Genomic DNA, 16,384 nt, shown 5'->3' with positions numbered 1-16,384 from the left:
ACCAAACAAACCTTATTATCAACACCACCACCACCACCATCACCACCAACACCAATACCACCCTCAACTACCTTCCCCACATCATGTCAACACCTATCAACACCACCACTATGTCCTCAACACCAAACCCCATGTAAAGCGCACTACCACCACCACTAAATCCTCAATACCAGACACTACCACCCACCCTAACCCCCTCACCCCCCACACACAGGTACGCCCTTGAGATGGACCGTCTATACAGCAAGTGGATGCGATGGTACGGAAAACGCCACAGTGACTACCGACTCTCCAAGGGCGATTTTCTGAAGAAGGAACACCGCGAGGGGATCACCGGCTCCTCCATCGTCTTCGTAAACAACTTCGCCTTTGGGCCGCACGTCGATCACATGCTGAAGGAGGTGTTTGCCGACCTCAGAGACGGCGCCCGGATCGTCTCCTCCAAGTCGTTCTGTCCCCTCAACTTCAGGATCACGGACAGGAATTTGAGTGGTGGGTCAGATTTTTTATTTTTTATTTTATTTGCGTTTTTATTTCTTTGTGTGGCTTTGGGAGTGGTGGTTTTTGTTATCGTTGTGGTTGTTGGTAATAGAAGTAGTAGTCTGGTTTTGGATTCCTATTGGGGTTAGAGGGAGGAAATTTAGAGTGAGATAGAGAGAGTTATGAAGAGACATTAAGATAGACAGACAGACAGAGAGGTAAAATTAGACAGATAGATAAGGAGAGAGAAGAGAGAGAGAGATGCCAAGAGAGATAGAAAGACAGAGACACAGACAGACAGGTAAAATTAGACAGATAGATAAGGAAAGATGAGAGAGAGAGACAGATAGACAGAGATACAGAGAGAGGGAGAAAGTAGGAGGAGGAGGAGCAGGAAATAGACAGCAAGGAGAGAGAGAAAGCAGAAGAAGAAGAAGAAGAAGAAGAAGGAAATAATTGCAGTTAATATTAATAGAATCAGTTTGTTTAGAATTCTTATTGAGGGCAGAGAGATAAATAGACAAAAAAATGACAGAGATAGAGAAAGTGAGAGAGATAGAGATAGACAGAAGGGAAGAGAGAGAGAAAAGTGGGTTGAGAGAAATGCAGAGAAAGAGAAAAAACAGAAAAGTGAAGGAAAAAAAAAAAAAAGAATTGTTAGAGAGAGAGAGAGAGAGAGAGAGAGAGATTATTTAATGTGTGTTATCAGGTTGACTTTGTGAGATAGTGTCCAGTTTTATCTCCTCCTCCTCCTCCTCCTCCTCCTCCTGTTGTTTAAATTCTGAAGGTTATGAAAATTAATATATGTAACTATTATTATTATTATTAGTAGTAGTAGTAGTAGGAGGAGGAGGAGGAGGAAGGAGGTCACATCACCACCATCCCCATCACCACAACACCACACCACCATCACCACCACCCCACATAACCCCCAACCACTAACCCCTCTCCGTAACAAGGCCATACCCAAGTCTATCTAAATCTTACCAAGTGTTTGTGAATCTGACGGGAAGAGCGTCTTACAAACCACTGACATTCATCGGAAATATCGGTTTCATCCTAAATAACGCATATATAATCCCGATAATTTTTCGCCTCGGTACAACACAAGCTGTTCTACGATATGAGCTTAGGCCGTGCAGTGCCACCATGGGCTTGATAAAACACTAGTAATTGGTCTTTCCTCGATTGATACAGAATTACTCTTCTGTGTGACGGCAACAAAGGAAGGAATTCAAGGGTGACTAAAAGAAAGTGTAGGATGAAAAGGTCGCTAACTGTCGCTCCTATAGAAGACGTAGGATAGAGTAGCCAAAACAGGGAGAGAGAGAGAAAGGTCAACATCTACAACCTTCCTTTCTCATCCTTAACACTGCCGCCACCACCAACCATCACACAACCCAACTGTCCCTCACACCTCACCCCCCATCACTGCCACCCCCGCCCCCCATCCGCCCCGCCACCCCACTCACCCGCCCCATCCCCCGCAGATATTGGCACCATCATGCATGTCTCGGAGCTCTCCCCCATGAAGGGCTCGGTCTCCTGGACGGGCAAGCCGGTCTCCTACTTCCTCCACATCATAGACCGGACAAAGGTGGGTCTCGCTCAGCTGCCTCCTCCCTCGCTCTCGCTCGCTCGCTCTAGCTCTAATACTCCTCGCTCTATTTTTCGTGAGCCTTGTCTCGGGTTAACGGCCTTTTGATTCGCTCTATCTTTCCCTCTCTCGCTTATTTATTGCTTTCGCTCTCGCTCGCTCGCTCGCTCTAATCCTCCTCGCTCTATTTTTTGTTAACCTTGTCTTGGGTTAACGGCCTTTTGATTCGCTCTATCTCTTCCTTTCTCGCTTATTTACTGTTGTTTTTCGCTCTCACTCGCTCACTCACTCGCTCTAATCCTCCTCGCTCTATTTTTTGTAAGGCTTGTCTTGGATTAACGACTTTTTGATTCGCTCTATCTCCTCTTCTCTCGTTTACTTCTTGTTATTTTTCGCTCACTCACTCACTTGCTCTAATCCTCGCTCTATTTTTTGCGAGCCTTGTCTTGGGTTAACGGACTTTTTGGTTCGCTCTATCTTCTCCTCTCACTTATTTACTGTTATTTTTCGCTCTCACTCGCTCACTCGCTCGCTCTAATCTTCCTCGCTCTATTTTTTGTTAGCCTTGTCTTGGATTAACGACTTTTTGGTTCGGTCTATCTCCTCCTCTCTCTCTTATTCATTGTTATTTTTCCCTCTCACTCGCTCTCGCTCTAATCCTCCTCACACTATTTTTTGTTAGCCTTGTCTTGGATTAATGACCTTTTTGATTCGCTCTATTTCCTCCTCTCTCTCGCTTATTCATTGTTATTTTTCCCTCTCACTCGCTCGCTCTAATCCTCCTCGCTCTATTTTTTGTTAGCCTTGTCTTGGATTAATGACCTTTTTGATTCGCTCTATTTCCTCCTCTCTCTCGCTTATTTATTGTTATTTTTCGCTCTCACTCGCTCGCTCGCTCTAATCCTCCTCCTCGCTCTATTTTTTGTTTGCCTTATCTTGGGTTAACGGCTTTTTGATTCGCTCTATCTCCTCCTCTCTCTCGCTAATTTATTGTTATTTTTTGCTCTTGCTCGCTCGCTCGCTCTAATCCTCCTCGCTCTATTTTTTGTGAGGCTTTTTGATTCGCTCTATCTCCTCCTCTCTCTCGCTAATTTATTGTTATTTTTTGCTCTTACTCGCTCGCTCGCTTTAATCCTCCTCGCTCTATTTTTTGTGAGGCTTTTTGGTTCGCTCTATCTCCTCCTCTCTTGCTTACTTATTAACATTATTTTTTTTACATTAGTTTTCTCCCTTCCATTAACGCGATTTATATTATTTCTCTCGCTCGCTCTAATCCTCCTCGCTCTATTTTTTGTGAGGCTTTTTGGTTCGCTCTATCTCCTCCTCTCTTGCTTACTTATTAACATTATTTTTTTTACATTAGTTTTCTTCTTTCAATTAATGCGATTTATATTATTTCTCTCGCTCGCTTCTCTTATATTCCTCTACTTTCACACCCATATTTATTTATTTTCTTCCCTTCCTTAATCCTCCCTTCCTCTCCCTCCCTATCTCTATTTGCCTTTGCCTTACTGTCTAAAATTGCCTTACCTAACCTAACCTAACCTAACCTAACCCTGTCTTACCCAACACTCCCTTCCTTAACCCTCCCTTCCTCTCCCTCCCTATCTCTATTTGCCTTCGCCTTACTGTCTAAAATTGCCTTACCTAACCTAACCTAACCTAACCCTGTCTTACCCAACACTCCCTTCCTTAACCCTCCCTTCCTCTCCCTCCCTATCTCTATTTGCCTTCACCTTGCTGTTTAATATTGCCTTACCTAACCTAACCTAACCCTGTCTTACCCAACACTCCCTTCCTTAACCCTCCCTTCCTCTCCCTCCCTATCTCTATTTGCCTTCACCTTACTGTCTAATATTGCCTTACCTAACCTAACCTAACTTTACCTTCCCTAACCTAACCTAACTTTACCTTTCCCTAACCTAACCTAACCTAACCTAACCTTACCCAATATTCCTTTCTTTAACCTTCTTTCTCTCTGTTCATTTCCTTTCCCTTCCCTTGCATACCCTTCCCTTCCTTTCCTTCCCTATCTCTACTTCCCTTCCCTTCCTCTCCTTCCCTATCTCTACTTCCCTTCGCCTTGATATCTAATATTGCCTAACCTAACCTAACCTAACCTAACTCTGCCTTACCTAACACTCCCTTCCTTAACCCTCCCTTCCTCTCCCTTCCTATCTCTGCCTTCACCTTGCTGTCTAATATTGCCTTAACCTAACCTAACCTAACTCTGCCTTACCTAACATTCCCTTCCTTAACCCTCCCTTCCTCTCCCTTCCTATCTCTACTCTGCCTTCACCTTGCTGTCTAATATTGCCTAACCTAACCTAACCTAACCTAACTCTGCCTTACCTAACACTCCCTTCCTTAACCCTCCCTTCCTCTCCCTTCCTATCTCTACTCTGCCTTCACCTTGCTGTCTAATATTGCCTAACCTAACCTAACGTAACCTAACTCTGCCTTACCTAACACTCCCTTCCTTAACCCTCCCTTCCTCTCCCTCCCTATCTCTATTTGCCTTCACCTTACTGTCTAATATTGCCTTACCTAACCTAACCTAACCTAACCTAACTCTGCCTTACCTAACACTCCCTTCCTTAACCCTCCCTTCCTCTCCCTTCCTATCTCTACTCTGCCTTCACCTTGCTGTCTGATATTGCCTTACCTAACCTAACCTAACTTTACCTTTCCTAACCTAACCATACCTTACCTAACACTCCCTTCCTTAACCCTCCCTTCCTCTCCCTCCCTGTCTCTACTTCCCTTCACCTTGCTGTCTGATATTGCCTTACCTAACCTAACCTAACTTTACCTTTCCTAACCTAACCATACCTTACCTAACACTCCTTTCCTTAACCTTCTCTCTCTCTCTCTTTATTTCCTCTCCCTTCCTGTCCCTTCCCTTCCGCTGCGTGCCCTTCCCTTACTTAGCCTTACCTTCCTCTGTTCTGCGGCATTTCAATTTATAATGCTTTCCTTGTTAACGGCTTGCAATGCTCTCTTTCTTTCTTTCTTTCTTTCTCTTTCTTTCTTTCTTTCTTTTTTTTCCCCGACTATCTTTCTGGGTCTGTTTCGCTATTCAAATTCTGCATGCTTATCTATGTATCTGTATGTGTATAAATCTCTCTCTCTCTCTCTCTCTCTCTCTCTCTCTCTCTCTCTCTCTCTCTCTCTCTCGCTTTCTCTGTCTCTCTCTGTCTGTGTGTGTGTGTGTGTGTGTGTGTGTGAGTATGTGTGTGTGTGTGCGTGTCTCTGTCTGTCTCTTCCTGTCTAGTATTTATTATTATTTACTCAAAATCTACCACTGATATGCAAAACCTCTCTCTCTCTCTCTCTCTCTCTCTCTCTCTCTCTCTCTCTCTCTCTCTCTCTCTCTCTCTCTCTCTCTCTCTCTCTCTCTCTCTCTCTCTCTCTCTCTCTAAATTAGTAGTTTTAATAGTAGTAGTAATTGGCATAACTTAATGATCAGTATATTGTCATTGTTAATTGCTTGTTGACTATAATTACTGTGTCTTAATTACTGTACAAATTTTTCCACTATCCGCAGGTCTGGTAGTTTATACATTTATTTTTCTATCCATCTAAATCATTCTTTTTTTTTTATATATATCTCAAGAGGATTTTATGGGGCCAACTGTGTGTGTGTGTGTGTGTGTGTGTGTGTGTGTGTGTGTGTGTGTGTGTGTGTGTGTGTGTGTGTGTGTGTGTGAACTATGTCTTTCTTTCTCTCTATCTCTCTCTCTCTCGCTCTCTCTCGTACCTATAAGTCTGAGTAAAAATATTTCTGTGTACGTAGTATTTCAATTTGTGTGCGTGGGTGTGTGTGCGCGCGTGTGTGTGTACATTTCCACCTCTTTCGGCTTAGCGGGCTTAGGTTGGACTGTCATGGTGGTGATGGTGGTGATGGTGATGACATTGGTGCTCTCTCTCGCTCTCTCTCTCTCTCTCGCTCTTTCTCGCTCGCTCGCTCTCTCCGTTAACTTTTATTTTATTATTATCATTTATTTATTTTTCCATATCTATATCTATTTATCAGTCTATCACACACACACACACACACACACACACGCACACAAACACCACCACCACCACCACCACCACCACCACTGTCATTTTGGTTAAGTCAGCCCTCACAAAATTCCAAATTGCCACTTATTTTTTTACAACCCCCCCGAACCACCCCCCAAAGAATACCACCCCTGAAAAAAAAAAACCCCGCCCCGCCCCGCCCCGTTTAGTTCGCCCCGCCCCGCCCCGCCCCGCAGCACAATTGGTACATAATGATTGGTTACATTTTTTTCTCCTATTTTCAGTTGGAGCGCTATTTCCAAAGACTAAAGAATCCAAAGGTCAGGGTAAGTTTGAAGGTTTTGCCCCGCCCCGCCCCACTGCCCCGCTGCCCCCTAACCTCCAGGGCACCGGGGCAAGGAGGCGGGGCTAGTCTGGGGGGTGAGTCGCCGCCCCGCCCCCGTGTAAGCCATCATAAAAGCCCTGAATTTGAGGTAACATTCCAGGGTGCCCCGTTTTGCCCCGAACAGAGGCGGGGCGGCCGCTCGCCCCCGCCCTAATCCAACTGAATGGGGTTGAGGGCTTCTGGGAGACTGAATCATGAGGTCTGACCCGCCCCGAACCAACCCACAGCCCCGGCCTGCCCCGCCCCGCCCCCGCCCCTGAGCTGCCCCGGTTTGCTTCGGCGTCCCGGGGCTGGCTAGGGGGTGGGTCGGGGCGGGGCGGCCGGGGTCTACACTAGCTGCAAATATTGTGTGTTATGAAGTGACTGATTCTAAAATTATTATCATTATTATTATTATTATTATTATTATTATTATTATTATTATTATTATTATTTTTATTTTTATTTTTATGACGGTTATTACGATGATGATTACTGATGGTCTTGCTTCCCGTTTCTTCCCATCCTGGCAACCCTGACCTTACCTAACCTAACCTTACCCTAACCTAACCTAACCTAACCTAACCCTACCCTACCAAACCTTACCTTACCTAACTTTACCTTACCTTACCTCACCTAACCTAACCTAACCTAACCTTACTTTACCTTACCTTACCTAACCTTATCTTACCTTATCAAAACTAACCTAACTTGCATTTCCCTTCCCTTTCTTTTCCTTCCCTTCCCTTCCCTTTCTTTTCCTTCCCTTCCCTTCCCTTCCTTTTCTCATCCTTCCCTTCCTTTTCCTTCCCTTCCTTTTCTTATCCTTCCCTTCCCTTCCCTTCCTTTCCCTACCTAACCTAACCTAACCTAACCTCACCCCACCCCACCCCACCCCACCCCACCCACCTACCTGACACCCTACCCTCTGCTCCCATCATCGGCCTGGCTTGCCCCGCTGTGCCCCGCCCTGCCCCATTCTGCCGACCCGCCATTGGACAAACAGAGCAAAAACGGAGAGGAAAAAGTGGTGAGTAATGAGGAGGTTAACGTGTGTGTGCGTGTGTGTGCGCTTTTTTATTTGTGTGTACGTTTTTGTGTTTTATTTTGTGTGCGTATGAATTTGTGTGCGTGTGTGTGTATTTTTTGAGTTAGAGGCTGCTGTAGTTTATTGTGCATGTGTGTGTGTGTGTGTGCGTATTTTTAAGTTGAAGCAGATATGAGATTAAAGCTTTTTGCATGCGATTGTGTATGTGCGTGTGAGAGAGAGAGAGAGAGAGAGAGAGAGAGAGAGAGAGAGAGAGTTACCCATCACCCACTGTCTTCCATACAATCTGCTGTTCTGTCACTTGAGAGAGAGAGAGAGAGAGAGAGAGAGAGAGAGATTATTTGGTCATTGTCAGATTTTAGCATTTATCATATTTTTATTATTATTATTATTATTATTATTATTATTATTATTATTATTATTATTATTATCATTATTTTATTTTTATTATTGACATTGTAATTGTTTTAGTTGTTAATGTAGTGATTTTTATTTTACTGTAATTTGCTCTTTATTTTTTGTTAATTTTGTTAGTCATATTACGGTTATTGTTTGTTTTGTTTATTAGTATTGTTATTTTTTTTATTGCTATTTTTTATTTTATTGTTACGAGGGATCATCCATAAATTGTGTAATGTCTGGGGGCCGTGTCATCTTGGTGTGTCGGGAACATTTGCAACACATAATAAAAACGGAAACACTCTCAACACACAATAAAAACGGAAACATTCTCAACACACAATAAAAACAGGAACACTCTCAACACACAATAAAAACAGGAACACTCTCAACACACAATAAAAACAGGAACACTCTCAACACACAATAAAAACAGGAACACTCTCAACACACAATAAAAACAGCAACACTCTCAACACACAATAAAAACGGAAACACTCTCAACACACAATAAAAACGGAAACACTCTCAACACACAATAAAAACAGGAACACTCTCAACACACAATAAAAACAGGAACACTCTCAACACACAATAAAAACAGGAACACTCTCAACACACAATAAAAACAGAAACACTCAACACACAATAAAAACAGCAACACTCTCAACACACAATAAAAACAGCAACACTCTCAACACACAATAAAAACAGCAACACTCTCAACACACAATAAAAACAGGAACACTCTCAACACACAATAAAAACAGGAACACTCTCAACACACAATAAAAACAGGAACACTCTCAACACACAATAAAAACAGGAACACTCTCAACACACAATAAAAACAGGAACACTCTCAACACACAATAAAAACAGGAACACTCTCAACACACAATAAAAACAGGAACACTCTCAACACACAATAAAAACAGGAACACTCTCAACACACAATAAAAACAGGAACACTCTCAACACACAATAAAAACAGGAACACTCTCAACACACAATAAAAACAGGAACACTCTCAACACACAATAAAAACAGGAACACTCTCAACACACAATAAAAACAGGAACACTCTCAACACACAATAAAAACAGGAACACTCTCAACACACAATAAAAACAGGAACACTCTCAACACAATAAAAACAGGAACACTCTCAACACACAATAAAAACAGGAACACTCTCAACACACAATAAAAACGGAAACACTCTCAACACACAATAAAAACAGGAACACTCTCAACACACAATAAAAACAGGAACACTCTCAACACACAATAAAAACAGGAACACTCTCAACACACAATAAAAACAGGAACACTCTCAACACACAATAAAAACAGGAACACTCTCAACACACAATAAAAACAGGAACACTCTCAACACACAATAAAAACAGGAACACTCTCAACACACAATAAAAACAGGAACACTCTCAACACACAATAAAAACAGGAACACTCTCAACACACAATAAAAACAGGAACACTCTCAACACACAATAAAAACAGGAACACTCTCAACACACAATAAAAACAGGAACACTCTCAACACACAATAAAAACAGGAACACTCTCAACACACAATAAAAACAGCAACACTCTCAACACACAATAAAAACAGGAACACTCTCAACACACAATAAAAACAGGAACACTCTCAACACACAATAAAAACAGGAACACTCTCAACACACAATAAAAACAGGACAACTCTCAAATAACAATAAAAACAGGAACACTCTCAACACACAATAAAAACAGCAACACTCTCAACACACAATAAAAACAGGAACACTCTCAACACACAATAAAAACAGGAACACTCTCAACACACAATAAAAACAGCAACACTCTCAACACACAATAAAAACAGCAACACTCTCAACACACAATAAAAACAGGAACACTCTCAACACACAATAAAAACGGAAACACTCAATACACAATAAAAACGGAAACACTCTCAACACACAATAAAAACGGAAACACTCTCAACACACAATAAAAACAGGAACACTCTCAACACACAATAAAAATGGAAACACTCTCAACACACAATAAAAATGGAAACACACTCAACACACAATAAAAACAGCAACACTCAACACACAATAAAAACAGGAACACTCTCAACACACAATAAAAACGGAAACACTCTCAACACACAATAAAAATGGAAACACACTCAACACACAATAAAAACAGGAACACTCTCAACACACAATAAAAACAGCAACACTCTCAACACACAATAAAAACAGGAACACTCTCAACACACAATAAAAACAGAAACACTCTCAACACACAATAAAAATGGAAACACTCTCAACACACAATAAAAACAGGAACACTCTCAACACACAATAAAAACAGGAACACTCTCAACACACAATAAAAACAGCAACACTCTCAACACACAATAAAAACAGGAACACTCTCAACACACAATAAAAATAGCAACACTCTCAACACACAATAAAAACAGGAACACTCTCAACACACAATAAAAACAGGAACATTCTCAAAACACACAATAAAAACAGGAACACTCTCAACACACAATAAAAACAGGAACACTCTCAACACACAATAAAAACAGGAACACTCTCAACACACAATAAAAACAGGAACACTCTCAACACACAATAAAAACAGGAACACTCTCAACACACAATAAAAACAGGAACATTCTCAACACACAATAAAAACAGGAACACTCTCAACACACAATAAAAACAGCAACATTCTCAACACATAATAAAAAACTTCCACCAAAGGGAGTTCTGGTGGCAAGGAAGGCGAGGCGTGCCGTGCCGTAGAGTGCCTCAAAAATTAATTCTCCGGGTGTCCTGCCGAGGGAGGCATAATTGCGAGTCACTGTAAATTGCTATCAGTGATCAATGCATGGCTTTTCAAGTAGTCCTTCAATCTCACTTGTCACCGCACACCAGACCTTGTTAGCCTCGTAAGTGTTATTGCCTGGGGCGCTGATAAGGGCTCCCGAGGCCTTGAGCTGATGGGTTTCTACTTATGCAAGGACCGCCATCTCTTGAAGCACATAAAAAATTGATCTATCTGAAAATGATTGTTTTTTCCGAACACTCAGCCCCTCGAGATGGAGCACCTTCTATCATCCAGCTCTTGGGTGCCCCGTGGCTTGTGGTGTTTCCCTTCATCAAGCACAATATTTATGATGGTTGCAACCCTCCAGTGAGTCCAGTCAATGTGGGAATCATCTTCATCAATATTTCAGACAAAGAATGTTACCCTGTGGAGGAAAGGGAACATAGATTCAACCCTTTCAGTACGTGAGGAAATGAAAGAGAATTGATCCGATCTGAACCTCTTAATCCTCTTCCATTTCCTCTTAACAGGTTTAGAAGAGGATTAAGAGGAAATAGAAGAGGATTAAGAGGAAATAGAAGAGGGGTAATCATCTTCCATTTCCTCTTAACCCCTTCCATACCGTGACGCCAACATCTGCGTCACGTATTGAAAGGGTTAAGCATTAAAACCAGCGGAAAGATATGCCTGGATTTCCCGTGTGTTTTGCTGCTGATACACAAGGGGGGGGGGGGGGGGAGATCATCGGGAAGGTGCGGAATGGTAGTAAGGGGGTGGCTGACAGGGGGGAGGTTGAAAATAAAAAGAGCATTACAGTATATATATGGATGACCCCATATTATCAGTGTTATTATTATTATTATTATTATTATTATTATTATTATTATTATTATTATTATTATTATTATTATTATTATTATTATTATCATTAAAATCTTTAGAGCTGTGTTGAAATTTGTATGCGTGTGTGTGAACATTATATGTGTGTGTGTGTGTGTGTGTGTGTGTGTCTGTTTGTGTGTCTGGCTCATAATGACTGGAATGAATCTGCAAAGTATATTCACACACACACACACACACACACACACACACACACACACACATTAACCCATACAGTGTTGTCCATAGGCAGGGGTCAAGGCAGGTTGCACTTTTTTCGTATTTTTTTATTTGCCCTTAAAATGTTAAAGAAATTACAAATATATATATATATTATTTATATGTGAGGAATGTAACCCCAGAGTGTTCGCCCTCTTAGTTTTCTCCGCCTCAGGGCTGGCGTCTCATTCCAGGAAAAGGAAGTTTATCTTGGAAATTTTCCGAGCCTATATTCTGTCCATTACAAACAGTTCTCACAACCCTAAAGCGTGAGTAATGTATCAGTACTTCTTTACGTCACAAAAACCTAAAAAATAAACAGGAATTGTAAGTTCAAGAAAGTGTTTGGATGCACGTCAGGCAACACCGCTCGCTTCAAGGGCGTCTGTACTGCAGCCGTAGTTCTCAAAGTTCAACAAAACACTATGAAGCTTCCGACGATCAGTTTTCATTTCCGATTACTCTGAATTCCTCGTGCCTTACTGATTATAGAAGCAAGGAGTAATTACCTAGAAGAAAGTAACTTACCTCTTGTTTAATGATTTTTGTTGAAATGCGGACAAATATCCAGATAAGTCCATTAACATCTATCAAAAATACATATGGTCGTATTACAAGACATTTTCCTGCCCAAGAACACATATTTGCCAAGGCTTTCGTAGGAGTTGTGGGCATTTCCAGGGGTAGTTTTATGACCCTGGTGGTAGTGTGACCCTTCTTCTGTACCATGAACCTAAAGAATCACACATTTGACAAGGCTTTCGTAGGAGTTGTGGGCATTTCCAGGGGTGGTTTTATGACCCTGGTGGTAGTGTGACCCTTCTTCTGTACCATGAACCTAAAGAAACACTCCTTAAAACCCGATTGATCCCCTCTTTGATCTTTAGAAATAGCTGATGTGATATAGCAGTGTCTTGTCATACCAGCCGGAGACTTGTCAAATCATTCCTCTTTACTGTCTATGAACAACGTTACATACACAAACAAAAATAAAGGTCATATAAGCCCTCAAAAGAGCTTGCATATATGTACGTACTAAACACTTCCCTAAGAGGTATGTATATATACGGGCTAAACACTGTATGGGTTAAAACAGTTCATTCCTTGCATACATACATACATACACATCATCATCATCACACAGACATACAAACTCACTCATACAGTATACCACATTTCAAGAGTCCATACACACACACACACACACACACACACACACGCACACATATACATTAAAAAAAAAAAAAAAAAAAGTCCGCCACCCCCCATGACGCACTACCCACATGGTGCCTCCCCAGGACGAGGAGTCGGCAGGGGTGCGTCGAGTGCGCAGGGAGCTGGCCAAGTCCTCGCTCCACTCCTCCACCCACTCCTCCGCCCACTCCTCCGCCCACTCTGGCACCGAGACCTCCTCCAACCACTCCTCGGACCAGAACAAGGAGGCGGACGACCCAGTCATCGGCCCCACCACGCGCCGCGCCTGGAATGACTGGTGCACCTCCTCCGCCCTGCTCCAGTCCTCCTCCAACTCCTCCTCCGCCAAGACCACGCCCAAGGGGTCATCGTGTCGCAGCAGCGGCGACGAGAACGACGAGCCCAACGCTGCCACGGCCCCGAGCCACCACCTCAACCACCACCACCACCACCACCGCCTCCACCACCACCACCGCCTTGGTGGTGGTGGTGGTGGTGGTGGTGATGGTGGCGGGGGTGGTGGCAGGAGGCGCAACACACAGCGCCGGGCGGCCGCGTCCAAGCCGGCCATCGTGGACGAGCCTGACCCGCCCTCTGTGGTGAGCGAGACATTCACTCTGTCTCCTTTCTCTCTCTCTCTCCTGCCCTCTAGTCTCCTGTCTATAGTTTTATGTCTCTTGTTCTGTCTGTCATTCTGTCATGTCTCTCTCTTTAATATGATGTGTACATGGCTGTATGTGTGGGTGGGTGGGGGGTGGGTGTGGGCAGGGCTGGGCCAGAGTCACACCCAGACACAGTCCTGCAGTGCAGAGAAAGGCTCCTCAAAATTGGTTCCCACTCCAGAAAGTGTTCCCCAGGATGCCAAGCCAAGGGGTGCCATACACAGGAGGTGCCGACCCACCACACTGCAGTGAAGGTGAGGCAGCACATTGCCACACAGCCACACAGAGGCAGTGACACTCATGGCAGACTTGGCACCACTGGGCCACTGAGTGATGGGTCGGCCTCACTCTGTCTGGCTCAGTGCCCCCCTCAGGCCCTCACAGATGAGAGGTCATTGGTCATCATAAGCTGCCCGTAAATTACTGGGCTGGCCTTGTAGCTTGACTAACCTCCATAATTACAACATTATATGCTGACTCCTGGAATGTACTCCTGGAATTCCATTGGCACTGAGCATATGAAGCTGTGAGTCAAATTTAATTGATTCTTGCCCAGCCCCCTTTGTTTTTTTTTCTCTCCCCAGCAGAGGAGACAGTTCAAGGGCGTAAAGAAAAAAAGAAAACAATAGAAAAAAAAAGCCCGCTACTCACTGCTCCTGAATAGAGTACATAGGAGTGGCCTGAGTGTGTGTGTGTGTGTGAGTGTGAGTGTGTGTGTGTGTGTGTGAGTGTGTGTGTTACCGTTAAGTAGCCCCTGTGTCAGTGTGCAGCGGGAGTCTGTTGTCCGGCAGCAGCGAGGCACCCACCCACCTGACCCTTGGCACCACTGACCTGCCACCAGAAGAAAACAAGTCTTGATTTTCATTATTATTGTTAAGGCAAAACATTGTTGTCCTATGAAGCCGGGCCACCAGGAACAAACCACTGATATTTGTTTGTTTTATTTTGTTTGAACGTATTGGTATCTGGATTTTCTCACCCCTTTATTGGCTATGGGAGACAAAATTATTATTATTATTATTATTATTATTATTATGTTTATTATTTTTAGTACATTATATGATGTTACCAAAGATTTTATTTATATTTTTTGTTATTATTCCTGAAAAAGTGAGTGTGCGTGCGTGCGTGTGTGCATGTGTGTGTGTGTGTGTGTGTGTGTGTGTGTGTGTGTGTGTGTGTGTGTGTGTGTGTGTGTGTGTGTGTGTGTGTGTGTGTGTGTGTGTGTGTGTGTGTATTAATGTATAACTCAGTAGACATAGATAATACATAGCCACTCACACATATTCACTTCCTTCACACACACACACACACACACACACACACACACACACACACACACACACTACCTCTCTCTTTCCCATGCTCTCATAACCCTTCAACCCACACTCACACACAACGCCCAACACCTACACCTAACCTGACCTGACCTAACCTAACCTAACCTAACCTAACCTAACTTTGCCTTATCTAACCTTATCACACTCTCCTTCCCTTCCCTTCCGTACCCTTACCTAACTTAACCTTACCTAACCTTATCACAATTTTTCTTTCCTTTCCCTTCCCTTGCCCTCTTCCCTTCCTTTCTCTTCCCTTTCCTTCCCTAACCTCACTCTTTCTTTCCTTTCCCTTCCCTTTCCTCCTTCCCTTCCGTACCCTTACCTAACTCTACCTTACCTAACCTTACCTCACCCCTTCCCTTCCCTTACCTAACCCCTCACTCTTTCTCTCCTTTCTCTTCCCTTTTCTTTCCTCCCTCTCCTTCCCTTCCCTTCCATACCCAAACCTAACCTAACCTAACCTAACCTAACCTAACCTAACCTAACCTTACCTTACCTAACCTAACCTAACCTAACCTAACCTTCCTCAACTCCACCAAAACAGACCACATCTCCCCTTCCCCACACACACCCCCTCCATCACCCACCACCCTAACCACCACCATCTCCACCCCCACAGCCGAGAGTGTCACGACGGACCCTGGGCGGCGGACGGAGGGGCGGAAAGCGGACACACAGAACCAGCAAGAAGCCTATCAAAATCAATGGGCTGGACCTCCTTCACACTCAGACCCTTCTGAGTACGAACGCTGATGGTGAGTGGGACCTGAGAGTGGCGGGAGGGAGGAGGAGGAGGGCGGAGGTAGTGGAGAGAAGGAGTGGAAGAGGGTAGAGGTAGTGTAGAGGAGGAGGAGGAGGAGGAGTAGAGGAGGTTAGAAGTAGTGGAAAGAGAGAGAGAGAGAGAGTAGAGTGTAGGACAAGGGAAAGAAGGAATGGAGGAGAAGATTGAGAGGTTGGGATAGAGGGCTTGAAAGGGGGGGTGGAGAGGAGTGAGGGAGCAGGTATTGGAGTTGAGAGGAGGAGGAGGAGTGCTGTGAGAGTGGAGTGCCGGACGAAAGCTAGGTCAAGGACGTGGAAGGTGGAATGGAATGAAAAAGAGGACATGCCGAAATTGACCTCTCTAGATTCTCTTTGTGGGCAGCGAGTAGCGGGCTTTTTTTTATTATTGTTTACTTATTTTATGCCCTTGAGCTGTCTCCTTTGTTGTAAAAAAAAAGAAAGAAAATCGTAGGGGCTTACACGCCCATAATCACACGCCCTTCAAGCCAACATAGCCCCCACATAATGTTGCTGTTTCCTGCTGTGGTCCTAACT

General features: G+C 43.6%; 1 protein-coding gene and 1 long non-coding RNA gene across 5 annotated transcripts in view; one reads left to right on the top strand and one right to left on the bottom strand.

Annotated features, from left to right (window-relative positions):
• The window catches only part of LOC127006292 (uncharacterized), a 59,117-nt gene that overhangs the window by 29,436 nt on the left and 13,297 nt on the right, over positions 1–16,384 (top strand). The window contains exons 8-13 of one of the 2 annotated variants that reach the window (XM_050876007.1): positions 215–492; positions 1,971–2,077; positions 6,391–6,432; positions 7,477–7,500; positions 13,173–13,667; positions 15,690–15,825. In XM_050876007.1, the coding sequence (XP_050731964.1) occupies positions 215–492; positions 1,971–2,077; positions 6,391–6,432; positions 7,477–7,500; positions 13,173–13,667; positions 15,690–15,825 (1,082 nt within the window). The remainder of the gene's footprint in view (positions 1–214; positions 493–1,970; positions 2,078–6,390; positions 6,433–7,476; positions 7,501–13,172; positions 13,668–15,689; positions 15,826–16,384) is intronic. The other variant, XM_050876008.1, reaches the window with a different exon arrangement.
• On the bottom strand, positions 2,084–5,186 carry LOC127006294 (uncharacterized). 3 transcript variants are annotated; one of them, XR_007759386.1, is made up of 3 exons: positions 4,430–5,186; positions 3,842–4,316; positions 2,084–3,739 (listed from the first exon to the last, which is right to left on the bottom strand). It is a non-coding gene; the product is annotated as an uncharacterized LOC127006294 (long non-coding RNA). The 3 variants fall into 3 exon arrangements; XR_007759384.1 differs by having other exon boundaries at positions 2,084–3,846; positions 3,954–4,316; XR_007759385.1 differs by having other exon boundaries at positions 2,084–4,316; positions 4,430–4,517; positions 4,630–5,186.

This window comes from Eriocheir sinensis, chromosome 32 (assembly GCF_024679095.1).
Source record: "Eriocheir sinensis breed Jianghai 21 chromosome 32, ASM2467909v1, whole genome shotgun sequence".
NCBI classification, from domain to species: domain Eukaryota; kingdom Metazoa; phylum Arthropoda; class Malacostraca; order Decapoda; family Varunidae; genus Eriocheir; species Eriocheir sinensis.
The sequence above is the reverse complement of the archived record's forward strand: the minus strand, read 5'-3'. Positions and strand labels throughout refer to the sequence as shown.